This window comes from Thalassophryne amazonica, chromosome 6 (genome assembly GCF_902500255.1).
Source record: "Thalassophryne amazonica chromosome 6, fThaAma1.1, whole genome shotgun sequence".
NCBI lineage: Eukaryota > Metazoa > Chordata > Actinopteri > Batrachoidiformes > Batrachoididae > Thalassophryne > Thalassophryne amazonica.
Genome location: NC_047108.1, coordinates 121,502,761 through 121,519,427, shown reverse-complemented (window position 1 = coordinate 121,519,427; position 16,667 = coordinate 121,502,761). Strand labels below are relative to the sequence as shown.

The 16,667-nt window shown below is 42.4% G+C and overlaps 1 protein-coding gene across 1 annotated transcript; it reads left to right on the top strand.

Annotated features, from left to right (window-relative positions):
* The first annotated feature begins 4,291 nt into the window (after window positions 1–4,291).
* Window positions 4,292–14,455, top strand: LOC117513013 (alpha-enolase-like). Its single transcript, XM_034173292.1, has 12 exons — window positions 4,292–4,440; window positions 8,502–8,596; window positions 10,602–10,697; window positions 11,171–11,229; window positions 11,657–11,733; window positions 12,282–12,414; window positions 12,530–12,752; window positions 13,027–13,224; window positions 13,315–13,516; window positions 13,611–13,719; window positions 13,837–13,895; window positions 13,971–14,455. The coding sequence occupies exons 1-12, from the start codon at window positions 4,307–4,309 to the stop codon at window positions 14,032–14,034; spliced, it is 1,449 nt and encodes a 482-aa protein (XP_034029183.1). The 5' UTR covers window positions 4,292–4,306; the 3' UTR covers window positions 14,035–14,455.
* The last annotated feature ends 2,212 nt before the right edge of the window (window positions 14,456–16,667 follow it).

Genomic DNA, 16,667 nt, shown 5'->3' with positions numbered 1-16,667 from the left:
AATGTCTGTGTGTAGAAATAGCCCACCGAAAATGGTTACCGCAGCACACTTGACACACAGTCAGCATGATGTGTTTTAGTAATCGACTGCCTTGGGGCAACTGTTTGTTGTGATTTGGCGCTATGTAAATAAAATTGATTGATTGATGTACAGCTTGCTACCTAGCTAGCTCGCTAGCTGGGACTGGCGCGAAGCTAGTGTGAAGTGTGTCCGCCTGTGAGTGCTTTGTGACGGTGGAGGAGCTCAGCAGCACCCGCTGCTCGGTAGGGACAGAAACTGCGACAGAAGTCAGTCTCCAAACACAAGCAGCTACAAAAAAAAAAACCCACCAGAAATAGAAGCTCGATTTGTCGCTAGTCGTTTTTAACAAAGAAAATGCCGGTAAGAGGATTAGGAAAGTCTCCGGTTCAACTCAGAACAGAATGAAAATTAAAAAAAATGCTCCCACGGATGGTTACACCAAAAGATCGCTGATTCGCTCATTTCGCTGTCAATCAAAAAGGGATTCAGCCTCAGACACATCATCCAATTATCATGCAGAAGCTGAGCGTCCGGGCCAGCCCACTGCCCCATAGACCCCCAGACACGCTGAGCGTCCGATGGGCGGGACAAAGCCCAGCATTTATCCAATGACTCGTCTCGTCTCGACTCTTTGCTTCGCTATTGAACTCTGTGGACACTGTTTAAAGCACTGTGAAGCTGCGGGTTTGAGTGAGAGGAAAGCCGCGCCGTTACCACTGATAAGAAGTGATTCTGAATAAAAGATGAGCGCGTTATAGCGCATATTTAGTCAGTAACATGTACACACAACGGTATATATTTGATCACTTATTTTTTGACAATTTAGGAGAAGCTGAGCTTCCCTTGCAGTCTTAGAGCAATCGCCTCTGACACACACACACACCACACACACAATAAAAATTTGGACCTACTTTGAGTAGAGTGCCAGCGCTGTCCTCTCTTTCGTCCACCCTGTGTCAGTACAGGACCCACGGAGGTAGAAATGGGTCCAGGGTTACTTTGCCAACGACATCATGTTGGTTTATCCGAAGTTACAGATGTTGGGGTTTTAAACCAGTTACGTATGTCCACATTTAGGAAAGCACAACTAGCTGCTATCTGGCAAAAACTCACACTTCATTTCCCCCCATAAACGCGGTAACTGACTGTTGCTGGGCAACACTGACGTGATTACATACTACACAAACTTTCCAACAAACTCACACGGTTTTAATATATTTAATGTCTTAGTGATTATGCAACACTGGCCGTTTTAACCCAAAGCAAGTACAATAAAATGAAATTAGGATTTTATTTATCTATTTACTTATTTGAGATCTGTGACTGTGATCTGGCTTGGGTGGGCGGGCCGGGGCGGGCCCAAGCATATCAGTGGGCGGGCACTGCCCCCTAGGGCCCGTCCATAGCTACGGGTGTGATACTACACCGTTTCCAGCTGCTTCATGTGTACGCAGATATTTCTTGAAATGGTGCCGTGTTTATGGAACTTTCTGAAAGCAATGAAAGTTCTGTTTCTGTGTGGACAAGGCACTAGCTTGTCCTCAGGAATCAGGCACAATAGTGTTGTGACACACATGGCTTTTTATTGTAGCCGTAAGGGGGCGCTACGGAATGGGTGGTGCAGTTGTTATGCTACAAATGCTTCAACAAAAGCTTTAAGTGTTCCATTTTTTGTTTCTTTTAAATTGTATGATACCTGGTGACAGAGTTTTGACAGCCAATATAATTTTCTCCTGTGATGTCATGCTTGTGCAACAATGAAGTTGCAATGATGGCATAGGCCCGCTCAGCCAATCACAGCCTGATGTTCAGGTTATGAAATCAATGGCTCAGATCCAGATTCAATTCTTATAGGGTGGAGTTGGAAATAGCCTGGATGATGAAGACAATCTACCCCCCAAACGTGGGCTTGTTGCAGATTAAAATGTTTTAGGCAACATTTTGCTTACAGTAAGACCATTTCTACATGCACAGACCTAGATTTAAGGGACTTTGTAGCTTTTTAACATGAAAACCTAACAGTCTTTAAGTGCAAAAATTAGATGCAAACAGATTTTGCATATATGACCAATTTAAAATGAAGCCTATCATCTATAGGTTAGGATAGGACCAGTAAACATCTTTGCCTACACAATGCAATTTTATTCTTATAGAGACTTAGCAATATGGTAAAAGTAACAAGTAATTCACAAGATTACAAAAAGAAAAGAAAACAAAAGGATGAATAAAAATGTTCCTTGGAATTAGGAAGGTGTCTACTACAATAAGCACAAAGGTTTGTCGTAGTCTGTCACAGCAGCATGTAATCAAGGTTCTTGAAATGGAGCAATATCTCCTTGGTGGACATTTACTATTAATGCAGCCTGCTAGCTACCTAGCTGACTGCGTCTTTAGGGACTTTTGGTTGTTAGATATATTTGGTGTTTAACTATTGTTTTCTCTTTTTTATATTAAAGTAGTTATTTTACTTAGGATTGTATTCTTAGTTTCATATACTATTCGCTGTATTCTGTTGGAATGTGCATGTCGAACTGGATTTAACCAGTTTTACCACTCAGGACAAAGAGGTTCAGATTACATTATAAATCATAAATGTCCCGTTATCATGTGGGTCGGTGGCAGGGGGTGGGACCTCCCTTGCATTTCCACAGGGACCAATAAGGGAAGGATTTTCGCAAAATAAGGTCCACCTTTGTTACACCCGTAGAGTGTTTTATAAAATTGTTTGTACCCATTGTTCTTGGTTCTGAATGGGCGGATCTCATGTATGAAAGACATTCTTCAGAAACCAGGCCTAATTTCCATTGTGACTTTGAATAAATTTAAAAGTGCGGAATCGTTCGAGCTTGTACTTTGTGAGGGGCAGTAATACAGAAAGAGCCGGGAGAATAACATGGTCCAGTGTACTGTCTGAATAATAATCTGTTCAAGACACAGACGAGGGGTTGGATTTTAACACCCAAACGGGCTTCACCCAGAACTACAGTGCATAATGGAGTCAGTCGATGAGTCAAAGCAAAATTTTCATCAGTGACTCTGTAAAAACTGCATGTTCAGCTTTGAAATTTTGAGTTCTGGTAGATACTAGAGGTGTTCGGTTCTATACTAATATGATAATCAATACCAACGCTGGTATTGCTATTGAACGATCCTCGTGTAAAAAGATCGATACTCAAGCCTTTAGTCTCTCCCACACGCACTGACTGCTGTGCACGCAGATTCATCAAAGTCTACTCTCTGTCTGTAAGGCAGCGCTGTGCTGTGTCACACAACATGGAGCAGCGCACCCTTGTATTGTGGTTTGTCAGCCCTCTACCTCAGGTGATTTTAAGTTGTGTTGAGTGATATTTTATATTTTTTAAACAAAAATGTTGATTGTGATGCTAAAGTATTTTGTAGTCACGTACAATGTTTGGCGAAATTTTGTCTTTTGGATCCTTTGGATTTATCGGTATCGGTATTGATATCGGTGATACTGGGCCTGTATTTACTTGGTATCGGATCAATACCAAAATTCCCAGTATTGCCCACCTCTAGTAGATACAGGTGAGGACCAGTGAACCTCCTATTTTGGGCCATGGTGACATATGTTACCAAAATAGATTGCGGGTATTATCCACATATTAGTTTAAATTAGAACGCTGGCACAGTGGAACATCTCAGACAAGCACATGGAAAGAAGATTTTTCCTTTGCATGCCATTCACGAGGGTCCTGGTGGCCACAAAGGCCACTATTCCATACAAAACAAGAGATAAGTCAGACAATTTTATGGGGATCCATATTGCAGCTTTTTTTTTTTTTTTTTTTTTTGCTGTGTCATGAATGAACTCATGGACCCTCAAATTTAACTTGTATCCACTTTCAGGGCTGCTCTCCCTGAGGTTGAGGAAGATTACAAAGACTAAAGACTGTACTTTAGCTTCTGCTGGGACTCATGATGAAACTAAATAGGGGGAGAAAACGGAATAAACGTGTCACGTGACTAACAATAACTCCTCTGCAGCTGCCTGCCTGCCGCACCGCACGTACTCTCCTCTGCGTCATCACGACCCGCATTTTCCACACAAATGCACCTCAAACGGCACATACCGTATTTCTCCTCTATCAGTACTTATACAACGATATTCGGTGCTCACGCTTGATACTGACAACATCAGTGATGAGAATAAAAAACAAAACAAAAAAAACGATGAATTTGTCTTGGGAGGGGATGAGGAGCGGTGCCTGTGATCGTGCACACCTCCTCGCGCCCGCCTTCGTGCCACGTGACCCCGCCTCAGCCAATGGCGTCGCTCCGCTCTCGCTGTTTGCCGATTCTGTCCCTTTATCGTCGAGCCCGGCGCGTCGCGCGCTCCTTCTCTGTCTGCGCGCACGAGGAAGAGCTAGCATCGTCCTTGCACACCGTTAGGCCGCTAAGGTAACTTTACTCTCTTAAATTATATCCGACGTCTGCTGTTGCTTTTCACGACGACGATTGTTACAACTTAGGTAGCCGTTTTTAAGTCAACAAACCACTTTTGATTATTATTAATAAAAGTGTAGCTGGTCGACTGCGATACTAGTAACCTCAAAGTCAAGAGTGCTGCCCTTGTGGCGTCTTTGAAGCTCTGGTTTATTTAATCGACCACCATGTAGTTTTATTTATTTTTTTCCTTCTTCTTTTCTGTGGAGTAGTTTGTAGCCCCCTGTCTATTTTTAAACGAGCCGTCAGCTGGCGAGGTGACACTCCATTTAGAACTGCGGTCTGGGGAGGAAAGGGCGTCAAGTTACAAGCCTGATATCCGCCAGCTTCTCCCTGGTTTATCAAATAATCACGACCCCACTCGTTTTTACTTCATTTTTTTAAAGCTTTTAGTTGTCACGAATTGCAGAGCGATGTCATTGGCTATCGGTTGAATGCAGCAGACGTGGGGGCGCGGCTACTTGCTTCGCCAAACGAAAGACACATCGATTTTTATTCAATAGTAATCTGTTGATTAAATGCTGCTTTTCCATTATCAGCAAGTGTTTTGATAATAGAATCGTCGTTTTGAGTCTTTTCTTAAAAAAAAAAAAAATTAGTAAACTGAATATCTGTAGGTCAGACGTGGGCAGCTTGTTCCAGAAAGGGCAAGAGGTAGAGGTGGGCGATACCGGGAATTTTGGTATTGATCCGATACCAAGTAAATACAGGCCCAGTATCAGATACTGATACTTTTTCATATTTAAGCTTCATAGAGCCAAAGGATCCAAAAGACCTAGGATAGAATTTCGCCAAACATTGTACGTGACAACAAAATACTTTATCACAATCAACATTTGTTTAAAAAAAATCACTCAACACACTTAAAACAAAATCTCCTGAGGTAGAGGGCTGACAAACCACAATACAAGGGTGTGCTGCTCTGTGTTGTGACAGCACAGCGCTTGCTCTTACAGAGTAGACTTTGATGAATCTGCGTGCGCAGCAGTCGGTGTGTGTGGGAGAGAAAAAAGCTTGAGTATCAGTCTTTTTACACGAGGATCGTTCAATATCAATACCAACCTTGGTATCGATATTATCAAAATTAGGATTGATCTGCCCACCTCTACCCAAGAGGATTCAGGTTTTCTTTGCAGCCACTGATTCCACCAGGTGATTCACTGATTAACTGATTCCATCTACTCAAAGTGATATTAATCAGTGAAATCACCTGCTGGAGTCAGTGGCTGCAAAGAAAACCTGTACCCTCTGGCCCTTTCTGGAACAAGTTGCCCACCCTGCTCTAGGTTGTGGACAAAACAAGACAGTTGTTGACATCATCCTGGCTCTGTAAAACAAACTTTAAACCATTTTCCTACTAGTTATTGACCTAAACAACTAATTGAATCATTGGTTGATTTACTTTCTTGACGAATCATTATGAAAATAATTTTGTTGCAGCCCTAACCTAAAATAAGGCCTTAAACTGAATTGTCAGGAACCAACAGTCCAGTACCCAACTAGCATAGAATTAGAATGGTACTTGAGTCCATACTTCTACCCATGCTTACAGCTTCTTTCCTGGAGCACAACACTAATGGAAGTGTGCAACGCTGTCATCCTGAAGCAGAAGTATTGTTCAGATTGTACAACCATGTATGCTTTCAAATAAATAATCCCTTATGCTAATTGTAATGCTAACTATTTAAGATAAAAAAAAAATTGAAAAGAAGGTAGACCAAGATGTCAGTTTTACAGCATTGTTCCACCACCTGAAGTACCCAGCACCCTTCCAGAAATGGCAGTCAGTTTTGGGAGTGCATACAAATCCATTTGTCCTGGTTTGCATCCTGCACAGAACAGATCCATGTATTAATTTGGACAGTTTTATGCAATGACCTTACTACTGCAACTCAAGATCTTCAGTGAGCAAGAACCTGACAAGCATGGTTTTATGGTGGGAGGAAACCCACGTAGAGCATGCAAACATCACACTGAATATCACTGAGCATGGGTGGACTAAAGTAGGCCCGTCTTGCTGTCAGGCACCACTGCTCCACCATGCAACTTGTGGATAGCAGCCCTGATTTGCTGGTACACAAATACACAACCCAAGTCAGGGTTATTAGGCCTTATCAACATATAAAGTATCAATCACTAATTATTTATTAATTTCTTTGTAGGAGACCTTTTGTGTGCAGTGTTGAGTTGTGATGGCAGCAACAAGAATTGAACTACTGAGGATGTGACAGCATAAATGGGTGCCCCCCCCCCCCCCCCCCCAAAAAAAAATCAATAAATAAAAACATTAGTTTACATGCCTCAGGCTTATTTGGAAAATATACAGTGATGCTTAAATGGTTAAATGTGGTTCGTAACTAGAAGTTTAGCTTTTACTGGCTCAGAACTGGGCTGGTTTTGTTGATTGTGTGACACATGATCTTCAGTTTGATTTCAAAAATTGCCAGTTAGTCTTAAGGTGATTATTTCTGCATCCAGATATGGATTACTACAAAACTGTTTTTTTTTTTTTCTGTTGTTGCATGCAGTAATTCCACATTGTTTTATTTAAAGTAAAAAAAAAAGCTTCATAACTTTATTAATTCTACAGTCATCAGGGCCACATTGTGCTTCTTGTTGACTGTAGAAGTTGTGTTTGCTGTTTGCGGTAATGCTTGTAAAGTAGAACATTGAAAGATGATTAGCAGTTAAAAACATGGCCCTACACACGTGTTCTGGAATTGTCTGAAGATTATTTTCTTTGGAGGAAAATTAAAAGTGGAAAAAATTGTAGGAGCAGAACTCCTTATGAACCCACAGATGTTTCTGCTGGACATGTTTACCAATAACATGTACACCACAGATCAGTATTACATATTGCATGTCTTGTTGATGATTGCAAGAAAAATGATTACTCTGGATGAAACCAGACCCTCCAACCCTTGACATTGGGCTACAGAAGCTGAAATAAGTTCACATGACGGAATACATGACGCCATGCTGCAATTTAAAATGCATATCTTTAAGAGGCGATGGACACAAGTTGCTGAATATCTGCCTAAGGAAACCTGTACCCTCACCACTTGAACTTTTAAGATTGTGCTCGCTCTTTTTCCCCCTTTTTGTTTTTAACCCATCGAATCTGCAAGCAACTGTATAATAACTTAATGTATACTTCCCACCTATGAGTATGATGAATGGACCCCAACGTGTGCTGTGATATCAGTTGCCTTTTGTTTTAAATGGAGGCCATAAAGTTACAAAAACATGGCCTGTGTTTGAGTGAATTCTTTTTTCCTTTCCCCCCAGCTCTGTTTGTAATGTGGGACACATGCCACACACCTTTAAGCATAGATTAGGCTCTATTGATTGTACGGGTTCTGCAGGAGATGCAACTTTGGCTTTGTCCTGCATTCTGAGGTAGCAAATGAGCAAGTTGGTGCTTTAATCCAGTGCAAGACAGATGTATGTGAAACATTTTCTTTGCCCACAACTGTGGCCTTGAACTTTTATTTTCCTCTGCTACGGGTATATGAGTGATAGTGGGGGAGCTTCAAGAGATTAAACAAAAACTTGGATTGCAACACATATCGGCACTTTTGGATTGGTCTGAGTCTGCACAATGCCGAGTCACGCACCTTTTGTCCCTAAAATTCCTTCTCACTGTTTGGAAGTTGTGCTCTCCAGTGAGTCCTGAAATGGTTTTGCAATATTATTTGTAATCTGATACATTAAGTCAATGAAACTGTCCTACAATGAATTTATTGCTTCATAAAATCACACTTGAAACTAATATCTTTATTTTGACCAGGCCACATCGCTTGGTACAGACTATGTGCTCAGTAACTGAGATAAGCATGGTTTATTGCTGTTTCCAAACTGCAGGTAGTTATTTTGTAGCTTTATTCTGGCTGTGTCATTGAACGGTCCAGGTTTTGCCAACTCACTGTTAATTCAGTAAGTGGCCGGGCACCTTGTATCAGTTTGCTCGGTCTGTGGGACTGCATACTAATGTCTTCATGTTGTTTCATTGACAGATCCAGAACCATGTCTATCCTGAAGATCCATGCTCGTGAGATTTTTGACTCTCGTGGTAACCCCACCGTGGAGGTTGATCTCTACACCAAGAAAGGTACTGCATTTTGTAGTAGTGGACAGTTTTGCCAAAACCCATTTGCTGCTTGTTATGTTTTCAGCCCGTTGTGCAGTAGAGGTATTGTGCTGTTATGAAGCAGTACGCACATTTGTGTGTCAGTCTATTACACACAGCTCATTTCTGTGTATTCTCCAGACTTGGAGCAGTGTGAAAGTAAAAACATACCTTTTAAAACCAGTGTTTTAAACACACTTTCCTGCTTTAACAAAGTACGAGGCATTTACTAAATCTGAACAGATTGTAAATTTCAAACCGGTATACAGGTTAAGACGTTAAATTGCCCACTGCTTCTTTGTAGTGTGGCAAGGTTAATTAGTTAGTTGAATTGTTGGTAAGATAGCTGGACCAGTGTGCCCATTCGACACCTTTGTGCCAGCTAAACCTTCAGAGTGAATCAGATGGGGAAAAAAAAACCCTCCTGTAATCGCACACTGTTCCTACAGCACCGTTACTGTATTGAAAGTACACAAAAAGCGCTTATAGTAATTGCTACTTTTAAACTTTGATATTTTGGTGCCACGTAAATGAGGTTTGCCCTCGTCTAACCGTGTGCTGGGTCACGTAGTGATGCTGCTGAGCATGAAAGCCTGCTGTTGTTTCATTTGTGCGCCTGGGGTTGCAATCGATTCTATTCTATTAGCTAATGGCCAGGCAGTGATTGAAGTTTTCGAAGCTGTGTGTTCTGTTCTGAGAGCTAAAACAAAAAGGGGGTGGAAAACCTCAACCCAATTTAATGTCCTGAGAATGTTAATGAGGCAGTCTAAATGACCAGTGACATGGAAACATGTTGGCCAGACTGCATGGCCTTGAATACTGTAAAACTCTGCAGCGCTGTGAAAATGAAAAGAGTTGACCACATCTTTCCACTAGTTTAAAATCTTACCAAGTGCTACAGTTGAACGTACAGGGTGAGCACAAAAACACTCCTTGGTTTCAAATACATATAATATCAAAAGTCACATGGATAATTTTACAATTTTGGTATCAACTATTGCAGAAACTCAAGTTTTTTTTTTCTCTCTGTTTTGCAGGTTCTTCTTCAAAATTGTAAAATTATTCATCTGACTTTTGATATTATAAATATTTGAAACCAAGGAGTGTTTTTGTGTTCACCCTGTATATTAAATCAGTTTTTCTTTTTCATGTTTTTGTGCAGCTTCCAGCTATTTTGGAATCACTCAGGTTTGTTTTTGTATCAGCTGCAGCACATCTGTCACAGTGAATGATGTTTTCAATGTGTTACATAACCAGCTTGACTACTGATTCAGGGCTTACAGGAAAACCTCTTACGCATGATGTCATTGATGTTCTTCCAGAAGCTCTGGAGACACTGACTTTGCCACTGTGACACACATAAATGATACTTAAAAACCTGCTGATGGGTTGAATCTTTCCATACCCTCTGTCAGGAAATTGATGCTTAAATAATTTGAGAACTGATATAAAATTTAAATACAGTAGATGCGATATGACTCTAAAGTAGTCATATTTTATTTCTCTTTTCCAGCTGCAGAGCTGTGATGTCTGAATTCAGATATTTTGCTCAACTTGAATTCAGGGCTCAGATGGTGTTTGTGTGAGACTCACAATTTCTGTTGTTCTGCTGAACATATTCAGTAGGTTTTGCTTATCCGAAATTTGTCTTCCCTTGGGTGAATCCAAAAGCATTAATCTGCCTGAGGGCATGGCTTGGCATCCTTCCTTGACTGCTCGGCACATGCTCGGTTGGTTCCATCATCACAGGGTTCTGCTGCGTAATACAGAATAATTCTGACTGGATAAAATGATGGATGCTGATGCTGTACTAAAGCGTGTTACTTGAATAATAAGCGGTCTCTCCTGCACTTCATGTCTTACAAAATCACATTTGGCCCTGTTGACAGCAGACATATTTTGTTTATTATTAAAACTAGTTGCTGTATTCTGACTTGACACACTGCTGTCTGAAAGTGACATTTGCAAAATTCCATCTGTTTCCAAGGACTTTTCAGGGCTGCGGTGCCCAGTGGCGCTTCCACAGGCATCTATGAGGCTCTGGAACTTCGCGACAATGACAAAACGCGCTACATGGGCAAAGGTACGGTTTCATTACTGAGATAACTCTTCAAACTAGCTGGTTAGCTGTTGTCTTTTCTGCCCTACCATCACTTGCTTTTTTTCTGTCCTCATCTCTTCCTATTTCACTTCTGTTTTTTCCATCTCCCCTGCACCTGTTAGGGGTCAAAAGAGCAGTTAAATATATAAATGAGTCTTGGCCCCTGCATTGTGTAACCAGGTAAATCAAGTGTGTCCTAACAGGATGGTGATTTTGCTGAGTAGAGCAGTACAAGTTGTGTGTGTCTTGGAAACTAACTTTTTGCAGGCATTAACAGATGTTCACAGCTCTGCAGAGAAAATGCCATCATTTGTTGTGAGATCTCATCAGTTCATGTAGTCTTACTTGTAAATCACTTCCATGTGACGGTGGATGAAGGTGTCTGTGGTCATCTGTGTTGCCTGCTTTGCATGATCTTCTCTGTGTGTCAGTTATGGTCTGCTTGTCCTTTGCAGGTGTGTCAAAAGCTGTTGATCATATCAATAAATCAATTGCACCTGCACTGGTTAACCAGGTAGGACCATTTGTTGTTGGGCTAATACCACTGTGTGCTACTGTCAGTAATCCTCCAGAATGAATTCAGAATTGTAGTAACAAATGAGTTGGTATCTTCACTAATCACTTTTTATGCATGTTTTGGAAAAAAAAATTGAAAGGCATTGGTATTGTTTCATTCAAATTTTTGAACAAATGGTAAGAATTGAATAATATTGTGACACTTGTATAAGGTGGGGATTGTATATTGTTGGGTATACTGCATAATTCATTTTGTGTACTAAATTCAGAGTTGCACTGCTAAAGCTTTGACGCTCCAATTTTGAAATGCTGTTATTAACACCTTTGCTGTGTGTTCGAGTTAATTCATGAAATGAACCCAAGTTACCTACTTCATTGTTAGATTTGGAATTATGGTGTATATTGTCTTATGCGTTTTAATTCAGAAGGTGAACGTCCTGGAACAGGAGAAGATCGACAACCTGATGTTGGAGATGGATGGCACAGACAACAAGTGTAAGAAGCTACATACCTCAGTGAAATGGGAAATGTTTAGCGCACGTTAAGAACTGAATATAAAAGTAGGCACACTAGTGCGCTGAGTTATATAGGAAAAAGACCTAGATGGTGCTCACTGTGGGTGGGTGATCCTTGGGGAATTCCAATCTTGCATGTATTTGGGCTCATCTGTGATACTCAGGATGCCCAAGTCAAATTTGGCTGCAAATCTGATCATTCTGTCCGTTATCATGGGCACGTCAATCAGTCCCATGTTCAGTAAAGTGGGCTGTCCTTAAGACTTTTGGTGAATCCTGGTCATGCTAAAATTTCAAACTGTCTGATTTGTACTCCTCTATGATCTCCACTTCAAATCTGGTAAAGATGCAATAAATTTTATTATGGGCACAAAGTGTGAGCGACCCCACAGACGCGTACACTGATTTAGTGCATTTGTCCTACTGGCGAGGGATAAAAATGGCACTCGACATGTATGTTTGACAAACTGACTTGACTTACTGTTGGCCAAAAAATGAGTGTTTCATTAATATATTTTTGTCTAACTTCCTTCAGCCAAGTTGGTGCGAATGCCATCCTGGGAGTCTCCCTGGCTGTGTGCAAGGCTGGAGCAGCAGAGAAGGACGTGCCACTCTACCGCCACATTGCTGACCTGGCAGGCAACCCTGAAGTCATTCTCCCTGTCCCTGTAAGGATTTTAAGACCGATACTTGAAGGGGGGTCATATGACACAGTACCATCATGTTTTGCCAGAGTTCTACTAACTTGCACATCCTGTCATTTCCTCTCCACTTCACCTTTAGGCTTTCAATGTAATAAATGGTGGCTCCCATGCAGGCAACAAGCTGGCCATGCAGGAGTTTATGATCCTGCCTGTGGGAGCCAGCAGCTTCAAGGAGGCCATGCGCATTGGTGCTGAAGTCTACCACAACCTGAAGAATGTAATCAAGGAGAAATATGGCAAGGATGCAACTAACGTAGGTGATGAGGGCGGCTTTGCACCCAATATCCTGGAGAATAAGGAAGGTGAGCAGAAATGCAAAAATGGGGAAGGAGACAGAAGCCTGTCCAAAGAACAGCACATTCTTAAGCTTCCCAGGGAAGAGCTTAGTTAATAACATCACTCCTCAGCTATCATATGGTTTCTAAATTAAGGTTTCGTCTGTGTACCAAGCATTCAGTGATCCACTGCAATGTCTGGTCAAGGTGCTCCGTTTACATTCTCTGTACATGTGTATTGATTTTACCAGAAACATCACATTTTCTGATCCATCTGCTGTGTTGCTGTATTTGTTCTCAGCTCTGGAGCTGCTGAAGAATGCCATCGCCAAAGCTGGCTACACTGACAAGATTGTTATTGGCATGGATGTGGCTGCCTCTGAGTTTTATAAGGGTGGCAAGTACGATCTAGACTTCAAGTCTCCTGATGACCCAAACCGCTACATCTCTTCTGACAAGCTGGGTGACCTGTACAAGAGCTTTGTCAACAATTACCCAGGTGGGTTTTTCTAGATATGAGTTTTTCCCTCTTGCATTTTTTTAAGGTATTGACTGACATTTCTTGCTCTGCCGTGCTTCCTGTACTCAGTGGTGTCTATCGAGGATCCCTTTGACCAGGATGACTGGGAGGCATGGACCAAATTCACAGCTGGCACCACCATCCAAGTGGTGGGTGATGACCTCACAGTCACTAACCCCAAACGCATCGCCAAGGCTGTGACTGAGAAGGCCTGCAACTGCCTGCTGCTGAAAGTCAACCAGATCGGCTCTGTCACAGAATCCCTGAATGCGTGAGTGTTCACTGTGCAGTGGTTTGGTCTCACTTTAACATAAGTGTCAAAGTGATGAGTACTAGTTAGCTAACAAGATGTATTTGTGTTTTAGATGCAAGTTGGCTCAGAGCAACGGCTGGGGTGTAATGGTCAGCCATCGCTCTGGTGAGACAGAGGACACCTTCATCGCTGACCTTGTGGTTGGTCTCTGCACTGGACAGGTAACATTTTCTTGTGGAAATGGTTAATTATCAAGATTATTGAACATTTTAAAGCTAGCTGTTGCATCCTCCCCAACTCCAATCATGGGTCTGTTCTTGTGTAAATTCCTTTCCCAGATCAAGACGGGTGCACCGTGCCGTTCTGAGCGTCTGGCCAAGTACAACCAGCTACTCAGGTGAGTTGAGCCCAAAATAGTCATGGTTGAGGTAATGCTAGCGGCTAACACAGCACGTCCTTCACTCTCACTCAGGATTGAAGAGGAGCTTGGTGACAAAGCCCATTTTGCTGGCCAGAACTTCAGACACCCCATCTGAGCTGGTCGTCTTCTGCGTGTTCATCAATGCTCATATATAATATTCATACGTCATGCTAGGTCGCCTGTCCTGTTGGTATAGAAGGAGCACCACTGAAATCCAAGGTCCAAGTCTGGTCTGTGGTGTCAGAAGCTGCAGTACATCTCAAGTACACCACTGACCAGCTCATCCTCACACTGTGCTTTAGCTCCAAAATGGTGTCAGTCCAATTCATGTCCTTGTAACGGAGAGGTTTTTGTTCAGCTTCTTGTGTGTTGTTGTGATTCGTGGTCCTCTGAGTATGTGAGCTACTGTAACTTTAGTGTGACTCTGTTCTGAGCACAGGCAAAAGTACTGTATTTACAATGTGTTGCATCTAACAAGCTCTTGTTGCTGAAAAGCCTCTGCACAAATATGAAATAAACAATATAGTTTGAAATGTGTGATTTCATTGTATGTAAATATTGAATTTTACCTGGTATTTTAATACATTTCTCTATGAAAATGGTCTCTGGCAACCACACCTGCTCCTAATCCATCAACACTGTATCCACTAACATCCATCAAGTGGAAAACATGTCTATGGAATACTAATAGGCAAAACAAGTGTGGTGGTAGGTTTTTTTTTTTTTTTTTTAATCATGTGAGGTCTGCTCCAGGCTTGTGTATTTTGGAACTACATTTGAGTCCTGGAGGGCAGTGACCCAGGCAGATAACAAGCCATCCCCTTACAAGAGCAATCAAATTTATGACGTCCGCCGATCTGGACCACCATAGCCCTGCTAACTGTAATTATTCAAACCCTATATAATAAACTGAAACTTGATCCCTGGTCCGGATCACCTCCTAAATTTAATGGAGTCTTATATGGCCTAATATGTATATGTGGTGAAAATGTCAATCTGTGCAGTAGTCATGTTGAATAGCCAAAATGACAACTGGCATTCCCTCATGATGCAAACAATTATCACCTGACTCTCCGGAAGTAACCCATTTGTTCGATAGTCATACCAGCGGTACCTAAGGATCCTCCAGACTTTAATGCATAATCACCGGTGCAAAGTTTAGTCTTCATTATGACCTATTAATTTGGTGAGTTACTATTAGATATTATTTCACATCGGTGTTGAGTGCACAAATGGCTCTTGTGTAAAACCTTGTTTCTCAGTCTGTTTTTGTTGTCTGTGTCCTACCATCTGCCTAATGGCAGCACTTCAGATGGTATCCAGGGTGGGAGGTGTCTGATTATTTTTCTCTTTCCTGAGGCAGTGACGGGTGTGCAATTCCTGTAGTAAGGGTAGAGGACAGCCGGTGATCATCTGGGATGTGATGAGAGCTTTACAGTCTGCGACCATGCTGCTGGAAAATCACACACACAAACAGTAGGTCAGAATGCTCTCTATTGAGCAACAATAGGCCACCAGCAGTCTGTGAGAGGTGGTGGTTCCTGAGGATCCTCAGGAAATGGTTTCTGCTGTGCCTTCCTGATGGTGGCCGTGGTGTTGGTGCTCCAGGTCAGGTTGTCCCTCAGGTACATGCCTAGAAACTGAAAGTCAGAGACCCTCTCCAAGCAGTCCCCACTAATGACCAGTAACAGTATGTCCATTTTCCTCCTATAGACCACCACCATCTCCTTTGTCTTTGAGGTGTTCAGGATCAGGTTCTTCTTGTGTCACACTGACAGCCAGTGCACCTCCTCTTTATAGGTGGTCTCATCCCCTCCAGAAATGAGTCCCACCACAGTGGTGTCATCAGCCTATATTTACCCTCTGGGAGCGGTCCATCAGGAAGTGCAGGATCCACAGACCGATGGAGTGGGATACCCCCAGGTCTGACAACTTGGTCACCAGTCTGCTGTTGAGGATGATATTAAACATGGAGCTAAAGTCCATGAAGAGCAGCCTGGCGTAGCTCCCCTGCTGCTCCAGGTGGGATTGAGCAACATGGAGAGTCATGATGATGGCGTCACTGTGGACCTGCTGGTGGGGTAGGCAAAGTTTTGAAGGTCGAACCCAGGGGGGAGGCAGGAGGTGATGTAGGCCTGGACTAGCTTTTCAAAGCACTTCATAATGATGGGAGTACGTGCCACTGGGCGGTAGTCATTCAGATCACTGATCTTGGTCTCCTTAGGGAGGGGGATGATAGTGGAGGACTTCAGGCAGTGGAGGGGACAGCAGCCTGGCTCAGGGACTGGCTGAAAGTGTTCATGAAGACCCCAGCCAGCTGAGCTGCACAGTCCCTCAGCATCTGACCCGAGACGCTGCCTGGACCCACAACTTTTCTTGGGTTCACCACCCCTCAGCACCAGCTTCACCTGCTGTTCCTCTAGCATGAGGACATGCCTGATATTCACAACGCCCGCACACAAAACCGCATGCTGTCATTATGGGGTGTTGTGAATAGAATTTTGAGGGAAAAATTTAATTTACTCCATTTTGGAATAAGGCTGTAGAAAATGTGGAAGAAGTGAAGCACTGTGAATATTTCTGGTTGCCCCGTAGCCTTCTCACTGCATTTTATAGGGTGTACACTGAGGCTAAATTCAGTATGTTCCAAGTTTTACATATTACTTTGCTACTTGAAGATCAAAATGAACCAGGCCAGGTTTGTGTGTGTGCCATCTTAAATATCAATCAGTTTTATTTATATAGCGC

Bases quoted from the DNA above. Each gene is read 5' to 3' on its own strand.
- LOC117513013 (XM_034173292.1), top strand. From the start codon at position 4,307: ATGGCGTCGCTCCGCTCTCGCTGTTTGCCGATTCTGTCCCTTTATCGT. The intron at 12,753-13,026 runs GTGAGCAGAAAT...ATTTGTTCTCAG, and splicing joins TATCCTGGAGAATAAGGAAG to CTCTGGAGCTGCTGAAGAAT. The intron at 13,896-13,970 runs GTGAGTTGAGCC...ACTCTCACTCAG, and splicing joins AAGTACAACCAGCTACTCAG to GATTGAAGAGGAGCTTGGTG.